This window comes from Neoarius graeffei, chromosome 10 (assembly GCF_027579695.1).
Source record: "Neoarius graeffei isolate fNeoGra1 chromosome 10, fNeoGra1.pri, whole genome shotgun sequence".
NCBI classification, from domain to species: domain Eukaryota; kingdom Metazoa; phylum Chordata; class Actinopteri; order Siluriformes; family Ariidae; genus Neoarius; species Neoarius graeffei.
In genome coordinates, this window is record NC_083578.1 from 27,194,254 (window position 1) to 27,216,777 (window position 22,524).

The 22,524-nt window shown below is 40.9% G+C and overlaps 1 protein-coding gene across 1 annotated transcript; it reads right to left on the bottom strand.

Moving 5' to 3' along the window:
- Nucleotides 1-948: 948 nt before the first annotated feature.
- On the bottom strand, nt 949-22,115 carry chdh (choline dehydrogenase). Its single transcript, XM_060930762.1, has 7 exons — nt 21,341-22,115; nt 20,539-20,690; nt 13,739-13,868; nt 13,121-13,255; nt 8,594-8,736; nt 7,071-7,173; nt 949-1,605 (listed from the first exon to the last, which is right to left on the bottom strand). The coding sequence occupies exons 1-7, from the start codon at nt 22,047-22,049 to the stop codon at nt 1,187-1,189; spliced, it is 1,791 nt and encodes a 596-aa protein (XP_060786745.1). The 5' UTR covers nt 22,050-22,115; the 3' UTR covers nt 949-1,186.
- Nucleotides 22,116-22,524: the final 409 nt, after the last annotated feature.

Consider the following 22,524-nt stretch of genomic DNA (forward strand, 5'->3'; position numbering starts at 1 on the left):
ACCATTAGATTAGTAAACAAGAAGTAGTGTTAAATTTGTATTGCCGCCAATCTGCACATTTCATTTCAGTGAACTGACAGAATGTATATTCTACACATGCTTTATTAGGCACTGGTGCAGAAATCTATAACTGTATATAGGCTCACATAATTCCAGATGTGCAAGTGATATTTAAGACTTTGTCAAATTACAAACTTGAGTAAGTCTTGTGTTACATAGCTCAGTAACGCTTATTCGTGTATGAGAAAATTCAACTTTTTTTTTTAAGACATTACAACTTGCAATCCCCAAATCCCCCCTGTGCACAACACTGCACTTCCTAACAGGTTTGTGCAATAAGACATTAAGTATGCATTCACATATGTAGTGTTTAGTCCATTTGAATCGTACCCTGGGGCCAGCATGTTTCTGACCAATGAATGAAATAGTTTAACGTGCATGTTTTCAGCCCTACATGGATCTCAGCCACTGTTTTGTTTTGTGGTTCAAGTAACTATGTGCAGTGTGAAACCAAATCAAACTAAACAAACCAGAAGTATCAAATTTGCTCTGAATTTGAACACTGCAAACAGACTAATAGGTGTGAACATGGAAGCCATGGCCTAATGGTTAGAAAAGCAGATTTGGGAGCAGAAGGTTGCCGGTTTGATTCCCTGGACCAGCAGGACTGGCTGAAGTGCCTTTGAGCAAAGCACCTAACCTACAACTGCTCTCTGGGCTGTTTTAGGTATGCTGTACGTTGCTTTGGATAAGAGTATCTGCTAAATGTAATGAATGCTCACTGAGACTGCATAGTGAGTAATTAAAGAATCATCATGTAGTGTAATTAAGTGAACTAATAAAAAAAAAAATCAATTCTAAAATTTAGTTGGGGGGGGGGAACGCTGTGCAAATATTAAATATATGTTTGAAAAATGAATATTCGTTAAAAATGAACCTCACCCTACAGTAGTTTGTCAAAGCGATATAGAATTTGTAGTTTAAAATAGATTTTTTTAAAATCTACTCTGCTTGAAACATCTTGTAGCATGTCACATGACAGTGTGTGTCCAGACGTAACTTTTTTTCCCCCCTTTCAGTATTTTAACACCATTTTAGATTCCCTCATCCCAGTACAGCAGTATGTCCCCTAGTATGTACTCTCAAATTTCTCCACATCCTCCCCCCTTTTCCCCAGCAGGCTCCCTCATCTCTGCGTCTCCAGACTGGCTGGTTGGTAAACAGGGACATCCTGATCTCGGAGTGGGGGAAGCCCCTTGATCATATCGGCAGACTTCTCAGCAATCATGATGGTGGGGGCATTCAGGTTGCCACTGACTATACTGGGCATGATTGAGGCATCCACTACCCTGAGTCCCTGCAGCCCATGCACACGTGTCTCGGGGTCCACAACAGCCATTGGGTCAGTGGCTTGGCCCATTTTGCAGGTACAGGATGGGTGATAGGCACTGTCCGCTTTCTGACGCACAAAGGCATCAATCTCAGCATCAGAAGAAACAGAGATGCCAGGCTGCAGCTCAGTACCCCGGAACGGCTCAAAGGCTGGCTGGGCAAAGATTTCACGCGACAGCTTCACACACTGCCGGAATTCCCAAACATCAGTGTCTGGGACAAAAAACAGAAAAAACTAACATGAATAAAAGCATATGAAGAAACCATTTCCTACAAAATTGGTCACATTTCATGTTCATTGTTCTTATTTTTGAGCAATCCAAGTTTTGAGTTGATTTATTGCTTATTATATGTTTAGCCTCATGGCCAAGCTTGGCTTCTGTGTGGAACACTCACAGGGCCTTGAATAAGTATTCACCTCCCTAGAGCTTTTCCAGGTTCTCTCATGTTACATCCTAGAACTGAAATGGACTAGGAGGTCATGAATTTACACAAAATAGCTTGCAAAATTATTTACAAACAATAAATATTAAATTTGGGGCTGCAAAAGTATTCACCACTACTGTTTGTGAAACGCCGAAATTACAGTCATGGCAAAAGTTTACATACACTTCGGCTAAAGATGTTCAATCTCAGTTTCCATACATTCACTTTACAGTACATGTATTTTAGCAAGTCAATTAGTGCATCTACTTTGCTCACATCACAGATCATTGTAAAACAATTACAGACAAATTCCATCTTTAATACATAACAGAATTCCAGTGGGCAAAAGTTTGCATAGACCTTGCTGGCTTTTTCTTTAAACCATGTGGAAGAAATTGATGTAATAATCACCTGTATTTATTTATTTTTATATTTAAGGGTCAGTGCCTTTTTGCCCTTGATACCACGGTAAAATCCAAGCTCCTCAGGCAAGACCTCACAAGTCCAGTTCTACCTTAGGACCAATTTCCAAACAACAAGTGTACCACAAACATCTATACAAACAACTGTATGTAAATATAAAAAAATCTTGGGACCAACCAGACACTGCAATGTTCAGGAAGAATGACAAGTTAACGCCCAAGGATACTCGAACTTCGATCCAAAAGGTTCAACTGAACCCCAAGACAGCAATAAATAAATTGGTGCAGGAGTTGGATATTATCTAGAAAATACTAAAGCAAACCCTGAAAACATCAGCCTTAAAGATAAGACCTTTATTATCCCACAATGGGGAAATTTCCTGTTTGTAGCAGCACAGTGGATAGCAGCAGAAGAGGACATATCAAGCCACAATATTATATATCACACATTAAAAAGAAAAAATATGCCCAAGATAAATACTAAATTAGAGGAATTATTAAGTAGAAACACTTATTGCACATATCAGGTGGTTGTAATTGCAAAAGATAAAACAGAAAAAAAACAGAAAACAATGCAACAACTACTGACAGACCTACAGATGTGAGTGTACTGTGAGCAGTGCTGGTTGTACAGTAACAGCTGCAGGAAGGAATAATCTGCGGTAACGCTCCTTCACACACTTATGGTGGAGCAACCTCCAGCTGAAAGAGCTGTGCAGTCCAGTGAGTCAGTCCTGTAGGGGGTGGGAGTCGTTCTCAATCATAGATGACAGCTTAGCCATCCTCCTCCTCCCACCCACTACCTCCACTGGCTCCAGGGGGCATCCCAGCACAGAGCTGGCCCTCCTGATCAGTTTGTCAAGTCTCTTCCTGTCAGCTGCGGAGATGCTGCTCCCCCAGCAAACCATGCCATGAAAGATGGCTGACGCCACCACAGTGTCCCTTGCACTCCAAAAGACCTGAGTCTCCGCAGCAGATACAGCCTGCTCTGACCAAAGTTAACCAGTCCACAAGTTTTATCACAAAGCCCTGCCCTGAATCCATTGGAAAACCTGTGGACTGAACTGAAAACGCATGTCAGAGCAAAGATGCCAAAACTGACCGAGTTACACCAGTTCCGTCTGGAAGAATGGGCAAAAAAATTCTACCAAAGTATTATGAGATGCTCATGGAAAGCTACCCCAAAAGGTTTGATTAAATTTAAGCCATTAAATGGTAATGCCACCAAATACTAAAAAAAGTAAGCACAGTGGATATAAAAAGTTTACATACCCCTGTAAAAATAGCAGGTTTTTTGTGAAGTTAAAAACAAACAAAAAAACCTAAGACAAATAATGTCAGAACCTTTTCCAGCCTCAAAGTGCAATGATAACATAAAAATTAAGTGGAAACAATCAAACATTTTTGGGGGGGGGGTGTTTACAATTACCCAGTTCTATAAATGTGCACACCTTTTTATAACTGTGGATGCGGCTGTGTTTAGAATGAACCAAATCGCATTCAGGCTCATGTTCAAAAGTATGGATGATTATAGACCTGTCAATAAAATTATTCTGAATAACCCCAAATAAAGACCAGCTGTTTCTGTAGGATTTTCTTTACATCTTCTTGGTTTCATCTAACTGTTGAAGCCATGGTCTGCAGAGAGACTTTACAAAGCCTGTATGGTATTTCACTTGTCAAAAGATACCAATCTGCAGAGGGGTATAAAAGAATTTCCAAAACATTAGATGTACCATGGAACACTGAAGGCCATCATCAACAAGCAGAGAAAATGGAGAACCACAGTGACACTACAAAGAAGAGGACGTCCCTCAAAAGAGGCTGCCAAGAGAGCTACAACATTATTAAAGGAGCTACATGCATATCTGACAATTACTAATTATTCTCTGCACGTGACAACAATCTCTTGTATTCTTCACATGTCTTGGCTATGGAGTAGGGTCCATACTTTCTAAGCCCAACTAACTCACCCTAAACCATCCATCCATTATCCATAACCATTTACCCTGTGCTGGGTCACGGGCAAGCTGGAGCCCATCCCAGCTGACTATGGGCGAGAGGCGGGGTACACCCTGGACAAGCCGCCAGGTCGTCATAGAGCCGACACATAGACACAAACAACCATTCACACTCACATTCACACCTACGGTCAATTTAGAGTCACCAGTTAACCTAACCTGCATGTCTTTGGACTGTGGGGGAAACCGGAGCACCCGGAGGAAACCCACGCGGACACGGGGAGAACATGCAAACTCCGCACAGAAAGGCCTTCGCCGGCCACGGGGCTCGAACCCGGACCTTCTTGCTGTGAGGCAACAGCGCTAACCACTACACCACCGTGCCGCCCCATAATAAAATCATGTCATCCAATCAGTGATCACCTGGTTCACTGCTGCTCATCGGCTTGGATCACACACGCTACCATGACTTAAGTCTAGTTTTGAAGCTGTATTTTAGGACTACCCAGAATACATCTGTATTAATGATGTAGTCCACAAAACCCTTCATCACGTCGCCTTTTTTTTTTTTTTAAATAGACGGATGTAGACGTGCGTGAACAAAGTTGCCGAAACTTTGGTTTATCGAAGTCATTATATGAAGATAAGTTTTAACAGTGTCAAATCTCATTTTATTTGTTAGTTCATACAATTGTCTGCATCACTTGTTATTTTCAAGTACTTTGGAGCACCATCACAGTTTCTGATGTTCATACAAATTTGATGTCTGGGTGAAGCTGCAGAAACCTGGCTGGAGTTTGCCATTAAAACGGCTCAGTTAATCATTATTTATATGACTCGTATCATGCATTTATTCTGTTTTGTGGTAGTTTCATTTTGTTTACTATTGATTTAAAAGTCATTTATAAAAATGATGAGACGATGATTGACTATTTTGACGAAGATTGTCTATTGAATGGTGAAAATTGTGTTAAAAAATTCCAAGTTGTATGGAAGTTATGGCCATTTTTGGTTTGTGCCAAGTTTTAAATTAATTCTTAATTAGTTTTACTTACCTAATTAATTCATGATTATTAATAAATCAGTTGGCATCATTTTCATGGACTTTAAAATTACTTAGTACCTCCTTTTTATTTTATTAAGCCATGTCAAAAATTTAGAACTTAACATTTAGAAGGGGATCCTTCTAGGAAAGTGGTCACATTTTCTCTGATCAGTTTCCTTTTTTTTTTATTGTAGAATAATTGACCATAATTTTCCACGTTTCAACAAAGTGGTATAACTTTGCTTATATTTGTCACAGAAAGAAAATTTAAACAGAATTTTAAAGTTTATTTCAAGAGTACCATTTATAAGACATTTCATGTTCATTTTTGGTCACATACCTACTTATTTAAAAAAAAAAATTACATCAATTTTCTCATCATCTCTAGCCGCTTTATCCTTCTACAGGGTCGCAGGAGCCTATCCCAGCTGACTACGGGCGAAAGGTGGGGTACACCCTGGACAAGTCGCCAGGTCATCACAGGGCTGACACATAGACACAGACAACCATTCACACCTACGGTCAATTTAGAGTCACCAGTTAACCTAACCTACATGTCTTTGGACTGTGGGGGAAACCGGAGCACCCGGAGGAAACCCACGCGGACACGGGGAGAACATGCAAACTCAGCACAGAAAGGCCCTCGCCGGCCACGGGGCTTGAACCCGGACCTTCTTGCTGTGAGGCGACAGCGCTAACCACTACACCACCGTGCTGCCTACATCAATTTTGCATAGCTAATTTAAAAAATACTTTAAAAAAGTTCAAAATGAATTTAACTATTATAGGGTCTATGGAAATTAGTTGAAGCTAGAGAAATCTGCATGGATCTTGTCTTTTGTGTTATTTAGCGAGCTAGTTATTGTTCATGTTAGGTAACTAGCTAAGTAGCTCTCTAGCTAGCTAGTTTTGTGTGAGATGATTAGTGTGATCGTGGCAATGAGCTCAAATCCTCACTGTTATGGTCACACTATCTTCACTTCTATTCATAGTTATGACTTCTTGTAGTCAGAGGTGCCTTGCAATGCCACTGCACAATGCTACATCTGGTTATTCACCGATTAGACGCATTTCGTCCTCATACAACCTGCATGAGAATGAAGCAAAATCCGCTGCAATGGAAACGTATCATGAGCTGTCCCCTCTAATCGCTCTCTACCTTGCACCCTCCTGGTGTTTCACGTGATATACAATGATTTCTTTTTTAAGAATGGGTGACAATATTTGCAAGTCACACCAGTGCACCTAGTTATAAAATTTAGTCACACTGTCCCCAAAAATGGTTGCAGTCTGGAGTTCTGTAAAGGTCTTGCTCAAAGGTGCAAAAGTGGTTCTCTGGCAGCCCTTAAAATTTAAATATTTCACTGGTTGGCAGCATACAGCCCGAACTGCTGCACCACTGGGTCACGTCATAAAAAATTAGAAAGTTTAACATTAAATGTCTGCATGATTGAACTCAGCACTCAGTATTTCTGATATAGTGCTGCAAAAGTCATTAGCATTTGTCTCACATGGGATACAAAACTGACATTTCATTTTATAGCATGTGTTCACATTCTTTATCGACAGATCAGTTATTTGAAGCAAAAACTAATTTTCTGCCAATTTAAAATAACCATTTTCAAACACACAGGCTTTATAATTTAGCTGTTAGACCTTGATCAGTAAAAGAATGGTTCTGCTTTCTTTCTTTTAAATGTATGCAAATAATCAACAAGGCCATGTCAGTCATCCACAGCAGTTAATGGTCTCATTATCTCAGTGGTAAGGGACTATATACCAAACACTGGTGAAATAAACCATCTGTGACTAGAGTGGGCTTACCAGTCGAGAGGTATTTGGGTTCAATCAAAGGGTGATCAAGTGGATTTCTGCTCTTCAGTTTTAACCAGCCAACACTCGTATTCCTCATTGGTCCAACATGTACCTGCATAAAATGACTAAATTGCTAAGGCTGCTAAAACCTGCATTTTCATTTTATGTCAGGGAGGTAAAATGACAATGTCATCCAGCTCACACATTTTTTTTTTAATGACGGTAACTAACACAGACATGAAAAAGGAGACAATTAAAAAAAAAGAAAATATATATATATATAGTATGACCATCACTTTTAAAGCTTTGTGTTACATATTTCATGACCTTAATTGAGCAGGTTCCCAAGGAAATATTCTGAAGCTAGGAAGACATGGACCAGTCTCAACAATGATGTTCTGTATGAAATGGCTTAGATCCTCATAAATTATACATGTCATCTTTTGCATACCAAACAACAAAGTATGTTTTTCTTAATTTGAGCTTGGATTTCTGTTGAATCTTTCCATGGGTGCAATAATAAAAATAATAATAATAATAATAATAATAATAATAAGTCTTTAATCTAAAACCCACAGCCTGCGAATTATGCAATTTCTCAAACAAGATGAACTTAAAATCAACCACAGCCACTAAACCACTGAAAGAATCCTTTGTGTCACTTGAATATTACAAGTTCTTGGTTTCATTTGTTCTTAACCCAGACAGAACCTCATAATAGTAAAGTCACATGGTGTGATGGGCTCATGCAGCATCATCATTATGAAACTCCTAGTGTGGGCTATTGTTCCACATTAGGAAATTTACCAGTGGCTTCACTGATCAAATTTGTAGAATTAGTTCAGTGTGTTCAGTGCATTTGTAGAATGTGCTCAGTGTGGCTCAACTGCTTTGTTGGATCCAAAGACTGAACCAACAACGGTCAAGCAAAAGATGGTTTAACGCTCACTGTTAAACCCCACCAAGTTAAATGTTTTATCTAGCAAACTACATTATATGGCCAAACATCTGTGGACACCTGACCATCACACCCATATATGCTTTTTGAACATCCCATTCCAGATTTAATAACCTCCACTCTTCTGGAAAGGGTTTTCACTAGATTTTGGCAGTGGGGATGTGTTTCATGGATGTGATTCACCTACAACAGCATTAGTGATGTCAGGCAAGGAAGCCTGGGGTGCAGTCAGTATTCCAGTTCATCCCAAAGTTGTTCAGTCGGGTTGATGCTGGGGCTTTGTGCAAGCCACTACAGTTCTTCCACACCAACCATGGCAAACCATGTCTTCATGGACCTCGCTTTGTGCACAGGACCACTGTCATGCTGGAAAGGGTGTGGATCCCTTAGTTCCAGTGAAGGGAAACTAATTCTACAGTATGACATTCTATACAGTTGTGTACTTCCAACTTTGTAGCACTAGTTTGGGGAGGAATCACAAACAGGTGTGATGCTCAGGTGTCCACAAACTTTTTTGTGAACAAGACATTTCTTCAACAAAATGTAGATAAGCAAAAGGATCCTTTAAGCTGACCTGGTAAGCCTCAAGTTTAGGCATGACTCTGCCATGATCGATAACTTGTGATGGCAGGAAGTGGAACTGGATGTCGGGATGAGTGACGCCAGGGTGACTGCGAATAAAGCCACCACTCTCTAGATGAGCTGTTGCACCATAACCTATGAGATGGATCAGAATCAAATGACAAACTTTTAATTTTATCATGCCACAAGACACCTGCAGAAGCTCTTCACGGCAGCTAAAATAAAGCAACATATTTATGTCGGCTGTTATAATATTTGTAAAGGCTTTTTCCAGTAGACAGCAGCTAAAAAAGACTGCTTTTGCCATGGTTTTTGTCAAGATGACAAAACACCCAAGTCAAGTGATGTAGATGTTTGACGACAGCGTCAACTTGATGAGAGATAAAAATGGACTTGATTTTTTTTTTTTTAGTCCAGCTCATGCAGTTATCACTTTTTTGTTTTTAACAACAATTCTAGTTGGTTCTATTTCCCAAAATATAAACAAACTCGTCATTGTCGTCACTGCCGAACCCAATCCGGGCTTGAGGTGAACCACGTTTGGTTGACTTGGCCACAATTGCTGCAGCAGCAGCAGCATCAGGGTACTCAGTTCCTTCCTGCACACTCACACAAAAACATTCACACCTATGAGCAATTGAGAGTAGCCAGTTAACCTAACTGCATGCCTTCAGACTGTGAGGGAAACCAGAGCACCTGGAGGAAACCCACACAGACACGGGGAGAACATGCAGACTCCACACAGCAAGGCCCATCGGCCACTGGGTTCAAACCCAGAACCTTCTTGCTGTGAAGCAACAGTGCAAACCACGACGCCACCGTGCCGCCCATAAACAAACTAGTAGCGATTTAAACAACTGCAACCCTGATTAAGCAGGTACTAAGGATGCTGTAAATTGATTGCACTCATGTTGATAAATGTGGTCTTTGTCCTGCAAGCTTCATCTCTGACCGCTTGCTCACAGCCGCATGAGAAAGTAAAAACCTCTCACTTGCACAGCTAATAGACACAGAGGTTATGTTATAGGGACTCAGATGACCTTGTTTAATATCAAAGATAAGTCATTTAAAATTGACCATAATGTACAGTACTGTGCAAAAGTCTTGGGCACATGCAATGAAATGCTCTCAGGCAAAGATTCCTTCAAAAATAATTAAATTAAATATTTTTACCTTATTTAAAAAAAAAAGAAAAAAAAAGATCAGTAAGCAGTAGTGCATGAAAAAAGTCAATGTTTGGTGTGACGACCCTTTGCTTAAAAAAAACAAAACTAAAAAATAGCATTCTTAGGTACAGTTAGTGCAGTTTTATAAGGAAATGAGCTGTAGGTTTTACTGAGCATCTCACAGAATCAGCTACAGTTCTTCTGGACACTTTAGCTGTGTTCACATATGTGACGAGTCATGGAATCCACGGACACATGTCGGCCGAAACGAATCCGAGAAAATCGCAAAAGAAGCATTAATTAATTAATGCTTCTTTTGCTATTTTCTCGTATTCGTTTCGGCCGACATGTGTCCGTGGATTCCATGACTCGTCACATATATACCGGTACGATAGTGGTATACAGTGGTGCTTGAAAGTTTGTGAACGCTTTAGAATTTTCTATATTTCTGCATAAATATGACCTAAAACATCATCAGATTTTCACACAAGTCCTAAAAGTAGATAAAGAGAACCCAGTTAAACAAATGAGACAAAAATATTCTACTTGGTCATTTATTTATTGAGGAAAATGATCCAATATTACTTATCGGTGAGTGGCAAAAGTATGTGAACCTCTAGGATTAGCAGTTAACTTGAAGGTGAAATTAGAGTCAGGTGTTTTCAATCAATGGGATGACAATCAGGTGTGAGTGGGCACCCTGTTTTATTTAAAGAACAGGGATCTATCAAAGTCTGATCTTCACAACACATGTTTGTGGAAGTGTATCACAGCACGAACAATGGAGATTTCTGAGGACCTCAGAAAGTGTTGTTGATGCTCATCAGGCTGGAAAAGGTTAAAAAAACATCTCTAAAGAGTTTGGACTCCACCAATCCACAATCAGACAGATTGTGTACAAATGGAGGAAATTCAAGACCATTGTTACCATCCCAGGAGTGGTTGACCAACAAAGATCACTCCAAGAGCAGGGCGTGTAATAGTCAGCGAGGTCACAAAGGACCCCAGGGTAACTTCTAAGCAACTGAAGGCCTTTCTCACATTGGCTAATGTTAATGTTCATGAGTCCACCATCAGGAGAACACTGAACAACAATGGTGTGCATGGCAGGGTTGCAAGGAGAAAGCCACTGCTCTCCAAAAAGAACATTGCTGCTCATCTGCAGTTTGCTAAAGATCACGTGGATAAGCCAGAAGGCTATTGGAAATATGTTTTGTGGATGGATGAGACCAAAATAGAACTTTTTGTTTAAATGAGAAGTGTTATGTTTAGAGAAAGGAAAACACTGCATTCCAGCATAAGAACCTTATCCCATCTGTGAAACATGGTGGTGGTAGTATCATGGTTTGGGCCTGTTTTGCTGCATCTGGGCCAGGATGGCTTGCCATCATTGATGGAACAATGAATTCTGAATCATACCAGTGAATTCTAAAGGAAAATGTCAGGACATCTGTCCATTAACTGAATCTCAAGAGAAGGTGGGTCATGCAGCAAGACAACGACCCTAAGCACACAAGTCGTTCTACGACTTGAAGAATAAAGTTAATGTTTTGGAATGGCCAAGTCAAAGTCCTGACCTTAATCCAATCTAAATGTTGTGGAAGGACCTGAAGCGAGCAGTTCATGTGAGGAAACCCACCAACATCCCAGAGTTGAAGCTGTTCTGTACGGAGGAATGGGCTAAAATTCCTCCAAGCCGGTGTGCAGGACTGATCAACAGTTACCGCAAACGTTTAGTTGCAGTTATTGCTGCACAAGGGGGTCACACCAGATACTGAAAGCAAAGGTTCACATACTTTTGCCACTCACAGATATGTAATATTGGATCATTTTCCTCAATAAATAAATGACCAAGTATAATATTTTTGTCTCATTTGTTTAACTGGGTTCTCTTTATCTACTTTTAGGACTTGTGTGAAAATCTGATGATGTTTTAGGTCATATTTATGCAGAAATATAGAAAATTCTCAAGGGTTCACAAACTTTCAAGCACCACTGTAACTGTATTGATACAAAGTATACCGGTACAGTTTCGTGCATCTGTCCACACTAGCGAGAAATGTTTGCGGTTTTCTTTCACGGTAGTTGAAATGCGCGTGCGCGAAATGTTTCCGTGGTTACCATGTAACTTCCTTCCGAGAATATGGCGGATGAAACAACGTGTGTGTGCTTTTTGTTGTCAATGTACAGTCTGTATTTCTGGTGGTCATTTATTCAGTCGAATCGTATAAAACGCGCGAGGCAGTTGAGAAAGAAACAAACGAATCTCAGTCCTTCACTATTTTATTCAGCGAAGACATCGATTGAGGTGTGTGACTTTGCGCATGCGCATTATATTTCTATCGATACAGAGCCGCTTCATCTGTCCACACTACAGCGAAGCGCTACAGTACCGATACTGTACCGGTACGAAACCCATACATTTGTGGGTTTCGTACCGATACAGTTATACCGCTACAGTACCGGTATAGTTGCTAGTGTGGACAGGTGTTGCGGTACGAAAGTAGTATCGTATCGGTACAAGATCCCTAGTGTGGACAGGGTATCAGACTATCACACTTCCTTCCTTCTTATTTTTGCAGCAAAACCCATTAGGTTTTTGTCTGAAAAGTGGTCTGTTATGTAATACGCTGCTTTCTTTATTGACACAATCATTTTTTTGTAACATTTAATTTAGTGCTGGAAAACTCATCTCATCTCATTATCTCTAGCCGCTTTATCCTGTCCTACAAGGGTCGCAGGCAAGCTGGAGCCTATCTCAGCTGACTACGGCCAAAAGGCGGGGTACACCCTGGACAAGTCGCTGACACAGACACAGACAACCATTCACACTCTCATTCACACCTACGGTCAATGTAGAGCCACCAGTTAACCTAACCTGCATGTCTTTGGACTGTGGGGGAAACCGGAGCACCCAGAGGAAACCCACGCAGACACGGGGAGAACATGCAAACTCCACACAGAAAGGCCCTCGCCAGCCACGGGGCTCGAACCCGGACCTTCTTGCTGTGAGGCGACAGTGCTAACCACTACACCACCGTGCTGCGTGCTGGAAAACTAATGTTTGGAAATCAAAAGTGTTTTTGTACTGGTTCCATAATGTAGAAGTCATAAAAGTCTATAACAAAAGTTTGTACTAAAAAACTAAGATGCCCAAGACTTTTTCACAGTACTGTATGTTGGTATTGTTTTCTGACCTATTTGTGTTTATGCATTCGGGCAATACTACATTTGAAACACAGGACTTGAACTAAATGTTACACTAAATGCCAGGGCTCTTCATGTTTGACTACTGCTGTACTTGTTTTTATTTCTGTGCGTGAATATTGGATATAGTATTGCTGGTCTCCTACCTGTGAAGCGCAGAAGCCACTCCAGGCCGATCTTAACCATGTGGAATGGTTTCTGAGCATTGTACAGTGTGATAGGCTTAATGCACTGCTGTTGGACGTACAGCTCCAAATGATCCTGGAGATTACTTCCCACACCTACATATACAGTGAGCAGACATGTTCCCCTTCATCAAACAAGAGGTGTAGCAATAAGTTGTTGTTGTTAAATAAAACTATGATAAATCAAGTCACATCTAAGTTTATTGTACTGAGCACTTTTTGAAGTAGCCCCTTGAAAAACAGTGACAATTTCAGCATTTATAAATCATTCTTTATCATTGCGGAAACACCAAACACAGTAAGAAAGAATAATAATGTCTTCTTGACCTCTACCTAAAACTACATTAGAGTGGTGTTTACAACACATAGATCACTGATGGGAAACAACACTTAGACAAAAACCATCATGACTGGTCAAAGTACAGACCATCATATAACTATAAAGATAAAAAAGGTGGCGTATCTTACATACCAGACAAAAATCATTTGTTACCCCTGCCCCGTTTTGTATCAAATGCTTTGCCTTATCAAATTTTTATCTCAATTTAAAAATGTTAAGAAGAATGATTTCTGGGTCACCTGGGAGGTGCTGCACGATGGGGATTTCCAGTTTGCGCAACTCATCAGCATTTCCCACCCCAGACAACATAAGCAGTTGTGGCGAGTTAATGGCCCCACCACTCACAATGACCTCCTTTTCAGCAAATACCTGCAGCAATAATCATCATTTTTGTAATATAGTAATGCATATATTTATTTAAAATAAATATGCAGTTTATTGTTATTCAAATAAACTAAAAAGCTATGTGGGAAGGACAATATGTTTAGTGAAAGGAAGCGTTATGAGGAAACTGAAATATCAGTTGATCACTGGTGCTGTTTCTCAAGTGTGAACAGTTTTCTCAGATTGATTAATCCACAGTTCAGGCAAGATAGGAGAGTGTTTAGATGGAATTTTGATTATCTTCAGTCACACAGAAAAATAGGTCACTACTGACTTGAGAGCTAATTATTCTGAATACTAAGCAGTAATAGCATTCGAAAGGTATAGATCATCCAAACAGTATTTAAACTGCATTAGAATAAATCACAAGTTTAAGCGGGTGGCACAGTGGTTAGCACTGTCCCCTCACAGCAAGAAGGCTCCAGGTTTAAACCTCATGGCTGATGGGGGCCTTTCTGTGTGGAGTTCTTCCCATGTCTGTGTGGGTTTCTTCTGGGTGCTCCGGTTTCCACACAGTTCAAACGCATGCAGATTAGGTAAAATACCCAGCCACTGGAGTTGCGTGAGACAGTGCATACTTAGTGCCGGTCTCAAGCCCGAATAGATTGGGGAAGGTTGCGTCAGGAAGGGTATCCAGTGTAAAAACCTATACTAAAATCAAATATGCGGATAATGAAGATCTGCTGTGGGGACTCTTAACAGGAGCAGCCGAAATGAGAAGAAGTGAATAAATCATAAGTTTAAGCAAAATTAAAAAGTTAAATATGTCAGCTGGCATGGAAAAAAAAAATCATGATGGCTGATGAAAAGAAACCTTAAAGTGAGTATTAAGCATCACTTTTATTGTCTCAGAAACTACTGTCTCTGGGGATAGACCAAACTTATGGAGAACTGTTGCAGACTCCATTCTGATTGACTGGTCAGAAGGTGTTTCCTTAAACAGCATAGCCATGACTATACTGGTGGCTGCAAGATAAATCATGGGATAATAATAATAATAATAATAATAATAATAATAATAATAATAATGATGCACTTGGAGACTCGAGTAGTGCTATATGACAAATGTAAAGCTGGTCCTTCACATTTTCCACCATGCTGATATTAATTTCAAGAATGAGATAAAATAAAAGTAGCTGGTGAATGAATGACTATAAGGTAAGAAATAACAGGAACCAACTGTCACAGATGTCCCACAACATTCAATCTTACAGTAGATGAACAAAAAGTAGAACAAACATGCTGGATAGAAAAAACATCTACACACCTCTGTTCAAGCAAGATGGCCTTTCAATTTCATAAAATCTGTGAAATTTAGTTCCCTCTGAAATTTGGTCATTGTGATGTGTTTATTTCTGTAATATCTCACAAAATATCAGGCTATTCTTTGGCTGGGAAGTTATTTACTTTGAGGGGATGGCCGAGCAAATAATGTGCATGAAATCGCTTGCTTCATGCAGTCAAGCAGATAGAGGAAGTCCGAGTGCGCATGCGCAGGTTTATCTTTGACCGTGCACTGACCGTTACATCATTTTGTCGCTAAACGAACAGCTGATCACACCGAGGTGCTCGCTGACCGCCTATATTTATTAGTTTGGTCCTGCGTTTACTTTCTTTCGCAACATAACATCTTTTCTTCTCGCTTTCCGTTACTGTAGTTGGTCTTTCACATTTCATTCGCACACTCATGTCCTCCATTTTTCTCTCCTGTTTCAAATTTGTATCCCACAATGCCTTGCACAAACGGGGAAAGCCCACCACGTGATGCATGACGTAGTAGCTTGAATTGGGTCATGTTGAAGCAGGCAAAAATAGGGGAGCCATGTGGCCCTAAATTCATTAACTGTTCTTTTTTTTTTAACTAATAAAATTGGAAGTCTGTGATTTTAATTCAGTAGCTTTCGGTTCACTAAACAAAAATAACTGGATGCCAGGGAAAATTCTTTTTATGACCTACACTTGAAAAATCTGAAAGGCGGTCTAACTTTAAAATGACTTTTGTGATGTTTAAAAAAAATTTCATTGAAAACATAAATCATATCATCTCTAGCCGCTTTATCCCGTTCTACAGGGTCGCAGGCAAGCTGGAGCCTATCCCAGCTGACTATGGGCGAAAGGCGGGGTACACCCTGGACAAGTCGCCAGGTCATCACAGGGCTGACACACAGACACGGACAACCATTCACATTCACACCTATGGTCAATTTAGAGCCACCAGTTAACCTAACCTGCATGTCTTTGGACTGTGAGTGCCCGGAGGAAACCCACGCGGACACAGGGAGAACATGCAAACTCCACACAGAAAGGCCCTCGCCGGCCACGGGGCTCGAACCCGGACCTTCTTGCTGTGAGGCGACAGCGCTAACCACTACACCACCGTGCCGCCCAACATAAATCATGTCAGACCATTTTAAACTCAAGTTAAAAAAAAGAAAATTTTTTAGGGAAAAGTCACAAGACAAAACTTACAATAAAACGGTTGAATAAGTATGCATACTCTTAAATGAATAGTTTGTTAAATTGCCTTAAAATTGCCTACCAATAATAGTCTAAAAAATTAGCACATCTTAGCTTGACAATTCTATTTCACACTTCCTTGCAGCAATGCTCCAGATCTATCAAACTGTAAGTGGATCTCCTTTTGCACAGCCCTCTTCAAGTTATTCCATGGTTGGTTGGTTTGCCAGATTTTAAATATGGGCTCTGACTGGACCATTTGAACCCTTTGATCTTTTCTTTCCATTCCTTTATTGATTTGGATTTCTGCTTGGGATCATTATTGTACTGGAGGCTGAAATTTTTCTTCATTTTCAGCTGTCTAACAGAGGCCTGCAGGTTTTATGTGAAACCAGATTGGTGTTTGGAGCTATCAATTATTCCCTCCATTTTGACTGGAGCCCCAGTCCCAGCTGAAGAGGTGAAGCCCCATAGAATGAAACTGCCACCACCATGCTTCACCATGGGTGTGGTGTTCTTTGGGTGACATGACGTCTTGTTTTTGTGCTACACTTTTTTTTTTCTCTTATGCCCAAAAGTTCTTATCAGACCATAACACATTTAGCCACATAATTTGGCAAATTATAGGTCACAAATGCCCCTTTTCCACCAAAGCAGTTCCAGGGCTGGTTCGGGGCCAGTGCTTAGTTTGGAACTGGGTTTTCTGTTTCCACTGACAAAGAACTGGCTCTGGGGCCAGAAAAAACGGTTCGAGGCTAGCACCAACTCTTTGCTGGGCCAGAGGAAAGAACCGCTTACGTCAGTGGGGGGGAGGAGTTGTTGTTAAGACCAACAACAATAGCAAGATCGTGAAAGGTCGCCATTTTTAAGCAGCGAGAAGCAGCAGCTGTACAAACGTGAAGTCATCCATTATTATTATTGTTGTTGTTGCTGCTGCTGCTTCTTCTCCGTGTTGTTGTTGCTACAATGTTCGTGCCAAGATTTATACAAACGCAGCGACGTAACTGACATATACAGCGACGTAACTGACGTGGCTCCGCTTAGCACCCCGAGCTATGGAAAAGCAAACTGGTTCTCAGCTGGCTCGCAAGTTGAACGAGTTGTGAACCAGCACCAGCCCCGAACCAGCCCTGGAACTGATTTGGTGGAAAAGGGGTAAAGGAGCTTCTATAAGAGACCTATTCAAATCACATAGACCAGACTTGAAGAAGTATATGAAAGACTATCATCACATGCAGGAAGTGACCAGATATTCCTGCAGCCCCTTTAATGTTGCCATAGATTTCTTAGGTGATAAGTTTTTAGCTTCTTCTTTTGTCATTTTGGAGGGACGTCATGACCTTTTCAAGGTCATAGTGGTGCCCCATTTTCTCCACTTGATGATGGCCTTCATGGAATTTCATGGTACATGTAATATTTTGGCAATTCTTTTGTACCCCTCTCCTGAGCTATTCTTTTTGAAAATGAAATCCTATTCATGCTTTGCAAGTTCTTTGTGGACCACAGCTTCAGCAGTTGGATACCAAGAAGAGGTCAAGAAAATCCTACAGAAACAGCTGATCTTTATTTGTGGTTACCGTATTTTCTGGACTATAGAGCGCACCTGTATATAAGCCGCATCCGCTCTATTTTTAAAAAAAAATTTAAAAAAAGATATACAAGCCGCGCCGGGCTATAAGCCGCAGATATCTATGTTGAAAAATTAGATATTTACTGCATGTACAGAACGATTTTGTACTGTAAGTGTACATGTATGTACCTGAACAGATTCTTTCCGAACAGTGCCTTTTAACACGGCAGCAACTTTGCTGATTAAAACGGAACAGAACCAAGAGAAAATAACCGGTATTTATTTACCTTCATTTCTCCTGTGTTTGAAACCACAAGTCACTTTAATCATCTTCGCTGGATTTGAAAATAATTACCAGTTAGTAATTTGTCGTGCGTGTTCTATCTGCTAAAGATCTGCTAATTCTTCTTTGCATTGATTTTTCGTCTATCTTATTTTTGATTCTACTCCCGGTTAGAGCGCCCCTAGCGGTGGAAGAAAAATCCACAGAATAGCCGCACCTTTGTATAAGCCGCATGGTTCAAAACCTAGGAAAAAAGTAGCGGCTTATAGTCCAGAAAATACGGTAACCAGAATCATTTCACTGATAGGTGGATGATAATTACTTTTGAACAAGTCAAAGCATAGTCGCATGGCCCATTATAAAAGGGTGTCCACACTTTTTCCCCCCCCAAAATGTTTCTTTTTTGCACTTGTAAAGTGTCTTGCAAAAGCATTCACCCCCTTTGCGCTTGTCCTGTTTTGTCACATTACAAGCTGGAATTAAAACAGATTTTTTTTTTGGGGGGGGGGGGGGGGGGGGGGGGGACCATAAACATGCCTACAACTTTAAGGGTAAAAATTGTTTTATTGTGACACAATAAGATGGGAAAAAAAGCAGAACTCTGGAGTGTGCATAGGTATGCACCCCCCCTTAAGTCAATACTTTGTAGAGCCACCTTTTGCTGCAATTCCAGCTTTGGCTAGGCCATTCCAAGACATTTAAAGGTTTCCCTTTAAACCACTCCATTGTAGCTTCAGCAGTATGTTTAGGGTCATTGTCCTGCTGGAACATGAACCTTCGTTCCAGTCTCAAACAGGTTTTCCTCCAGAATTGCGCTGGATTTAGTGCCATCCATCTTTCCTTCAGTCCTGACCAGCTTTCCTGTCCCTGGAGATGAAAAACATCCCCACAGCATGATGCTACCACCACCATGCTTCACTGTAGGAATGGTGCTCTCACGGTGTTGGGTTTGTGCCGCACATGGCGTTTCCCATGATGGCCAAAAAGATCAATTTTAGTCTAATTTGACCAAAGAAACAGCCACATGCTGTTGGGCAAACTCCAAATGTGTTTTCTTAAGCAATGGCTTTTTTCTGGCTACTCTTCCATAAAGCCCCGCTCTGTGGAGTGTACAGCTTAAAGTGGTCCTATGGACAGATACTCCCATCTCTGCTGTAGATCTTTGCAGCTCCTTCAGTGTTATCTTTGGTGTCTTTGTTGCATCTGATTAATGCTCTCCTTGCCAGGTCTGAGAGTTTTGGTGGGCGGCCTTCTCGTCAGGTTTGTAGTGGTGACATATTCTTTCCATTTTGCTATAATGGATTTAATGGTGCTCCCTTGTGACTAGTGACAATAAAGGGTTCATTCATTCATCCCTGGGATATTCAAAGTTTGGGATATTTTTTATAACCCAACCCTGATCTATACTTCTCCACAACTTTGTCTCTGACCTGTTTTTTTTAGATTAGATAGAACTTTATTGATCCCTTCGGGAGGGTTCCCTCAGGGAAATTATTTGGAGTGCTCCTTGGTTTTCATGTTGCTTGCTTAGTAGTGTTGCAGAGTCATGGTCCTTCCAGAACAGGTTGATTTATACAGACATCATGTGACAGATCATGTGACACTTTGATTACACACATGTGGATCTTAATCAACTAATTATGTGACTTATGAAGTGAACTGGTTGGACCAGCTCTTATTTAGGGGTTTTATACAAAAGGGGTGAATACCTATGCACATTCAAGATTTCTGTTTTTTTTCCATTTTAATTATTGTTTGTGTCACAAAAAAAAACAAAAAAACAATTTTCATTTAAAGTGTAGACGTGTTGTGTAAATTAAATGGTGCTAACCCTCCAAAAATCCATTTTAATTCCATCTTGTAATGGAACAAAACAGGACAAACACCAAAGGAGATGAATACTTTTGCAAGACACTATTTTTTTGACTACTATATCACATTAAAGATCTAAAAAGCTCTGACATGATTCATCTTAATTTCATTTTTTACATCACAAAGACCTGCCATTTTAGCAGGGGCGTATAGACTTTATATCCACTGCATATGACAATAGTAACAGTGGGAAAATGTCTGTGGTATGAGAGTAATAAGACAATTCAGGATGTGCTGTTCTAGAAAAATAAGCATCTCCATCATTGATGATTTTCCTTTTACAGCACGCCCCATTGTTTTATTCTTCATATACCATGGGGACTTTCTTAATCTGTTAGGATTGCTGTAACAAGAAGTGCACAGACTGGCTCCAATCCAGCCAGTCAGCCACGACAGGGACTATTTTTGGACAGACACACTGTTATTACGTTTTATCTTGATGCTGATCCATGATGCCCAGACCTCTGCCCTACCTTCTTCATCTGACCATTCTGTTGGTACTCCACTCCCACTGCTCGAGTCCCATCAAAAAGTATCCGTGTGGTGAGGCATCTCACTTCTGCCTTCAGGTTGTGTCTAGACAGAGCAGGGCGCAAGTATGCACTTGCTGTGCTCCATCTCTTGCCTAAAGTAAGGGTAGAGGGAAGAGTTAAGAGGAGAGAAACCAAGGTCAGGAGAAGTTGTACAAGTTAATCCAAGGCACCCCTTGAGAAGTCAAGGGTCTGGGGGAACAGTGGCAGCTGGGATACTAGAACGAACAGTCTGGACATAAACACCTGCCAGGCTCCCACAGACATACCTTTGTAAATGACCACATAAGATATTACTAAAGAATATTGAGCTACTGTAAATCAATAGGGTATTTCATACCCTATTCTATTCTACACTCTACTCTCCAATTGCATAATACTTTCTAATAAACTCAATCTATTTAATGGAGAAGGAACTCCATCCGGGAGTCCTGTCATCTTCAAGATTATTTCCATTCCATATGTAAATACATATCTGAATATGCACTAAATACCAACTGAATATACACCAAAATCTATTATTCTAGCTTTGGACCACTGACCATGCATAGCAAACCATGGGGAAAAATTATGGCAGAAACTGGTTTAGAAGCTAGAGCACAAAGTCACTTTGACAAGCATTAAGCAGATGTGCCCTCTGAACCAAAAATGATTGACAAAAATCACAAAACCAAATACAAAACTACATTCAGCACCATTGGATGGAGTATAAAGTACTCAAAAGTTTGGAAAAAAACCAAAACACCTTTGTGAATGGTCATATCCATCCAGCCAATGCCTTCCTGCTGGTACCCATTCATGTCCTTGGTGAAGGGGTAGCCAGCTTGTTGAGCAGCCTCGATAAATGCATGGTGAAGAGGGTGATTGGTTTTGCCTCTGGAAACATGCAGGGGTCCACTGTCACCTCGGTATCGGTCTGCTCCCAATTCATGTGTCTGGGCTTTCCTGAAGTATGGGAGGCAATGCTCATAGTTCCAGCCCTCAGCACCTTCTTTGTGCCAGCGGTTGTAGTCCTCAGCATGCCCACGGATATAGACCATGGCATTGAGCGAGGATGAGCCACCCCAGACACGGCCACGAGGCCAGTACAAGATCCGGCTGTCCATACCTGCCTGTGGTAGTGTGTGGTAGAACCAGTTGTACTTGTCATTGCAAAGGTTATAGGTCAGTGCTGCTGGCATGTGTATCTTCCATGACAGGCGAGTACACCCAAGCAGCAAGTCCTTGGGCCCTGCCTCCAAGAGGAGGACAGACTCAGATGGGTTTTCTGATAAGCGGTTGGCCAGCACACATCCTGCTGAGCCTGCCCCCACAATGACATAGCTGAAGGATGGAGTTCTCTGATCAGATGAGATGGTGCTATAGCAGGAAACTGGGAAATGTCTGGAACGTTGGAAGGCTGCCTTTCTGGCAAATCCTAAAGCCAGCCAAGCAGACAAGTGGGGGTGCACCATGACAAAACAGTTTTCAGAACCCTCTACAGCCAAAACATGCAGAGAGATTTAGTTTCAAAGCACTTTTAGGACCTCTCTTGATGTAAAGTCGACCAAGTAGTTCCACACCTATAACAGTCCTGCAAAAGAATGATTTTATAAGGTCAGCAGGATCACAGGATGAGATGAGCCTTTTTCAGTTTTTTCATTACTTTGCAAATAATGGTACAAGTGCATATCTTGCCTTGCAATTCTTAGCAACATCTTATATTTATAAAAAGTCATTTTCAGCAACTGGTTTCCTGTCAGGGGGTGGCACAGTGATGTAGTGGTTAGCACTGTCACCTCACAGCAAGAAGGTCCTGGGTTCGAGCCCAGTGGCCAACATGGGCCTTTCTGTGTGGAGTTTAAATGTTCTCCCCATGTCTGTGTGGGTTTCCTCTGGGTGCTCCAGTTTCCCCCACCAGTCCAAAAGACATGCAGGTTGGGTGAATTG

Excerpts from the sequence above, each read along its gene's own strand:
- chdh (XM_060930762.1), bottom strand. The coding sequence starts at position 22,049 with ATGGTGCACCCCCACTTGTCTGCTTGGCTGGCTTTAGGATTTGCCAGA. Across the intron at positions 8,737-13,120 it reads GTGGCTTCTGCGCTTCACAG|GTTATGGTGCAACAGCTCAT; the intron begins GTAGGAGACCAG and ends TCCATCTCATAG. Across the intron at positions 1,606-7,070 it reads ACCCAAATACCTCTCGACTG|ACACTGATGTTTGGGAATTC; the intron begins GTAAGCCCACTC and ends TTTTTGTCCCAG.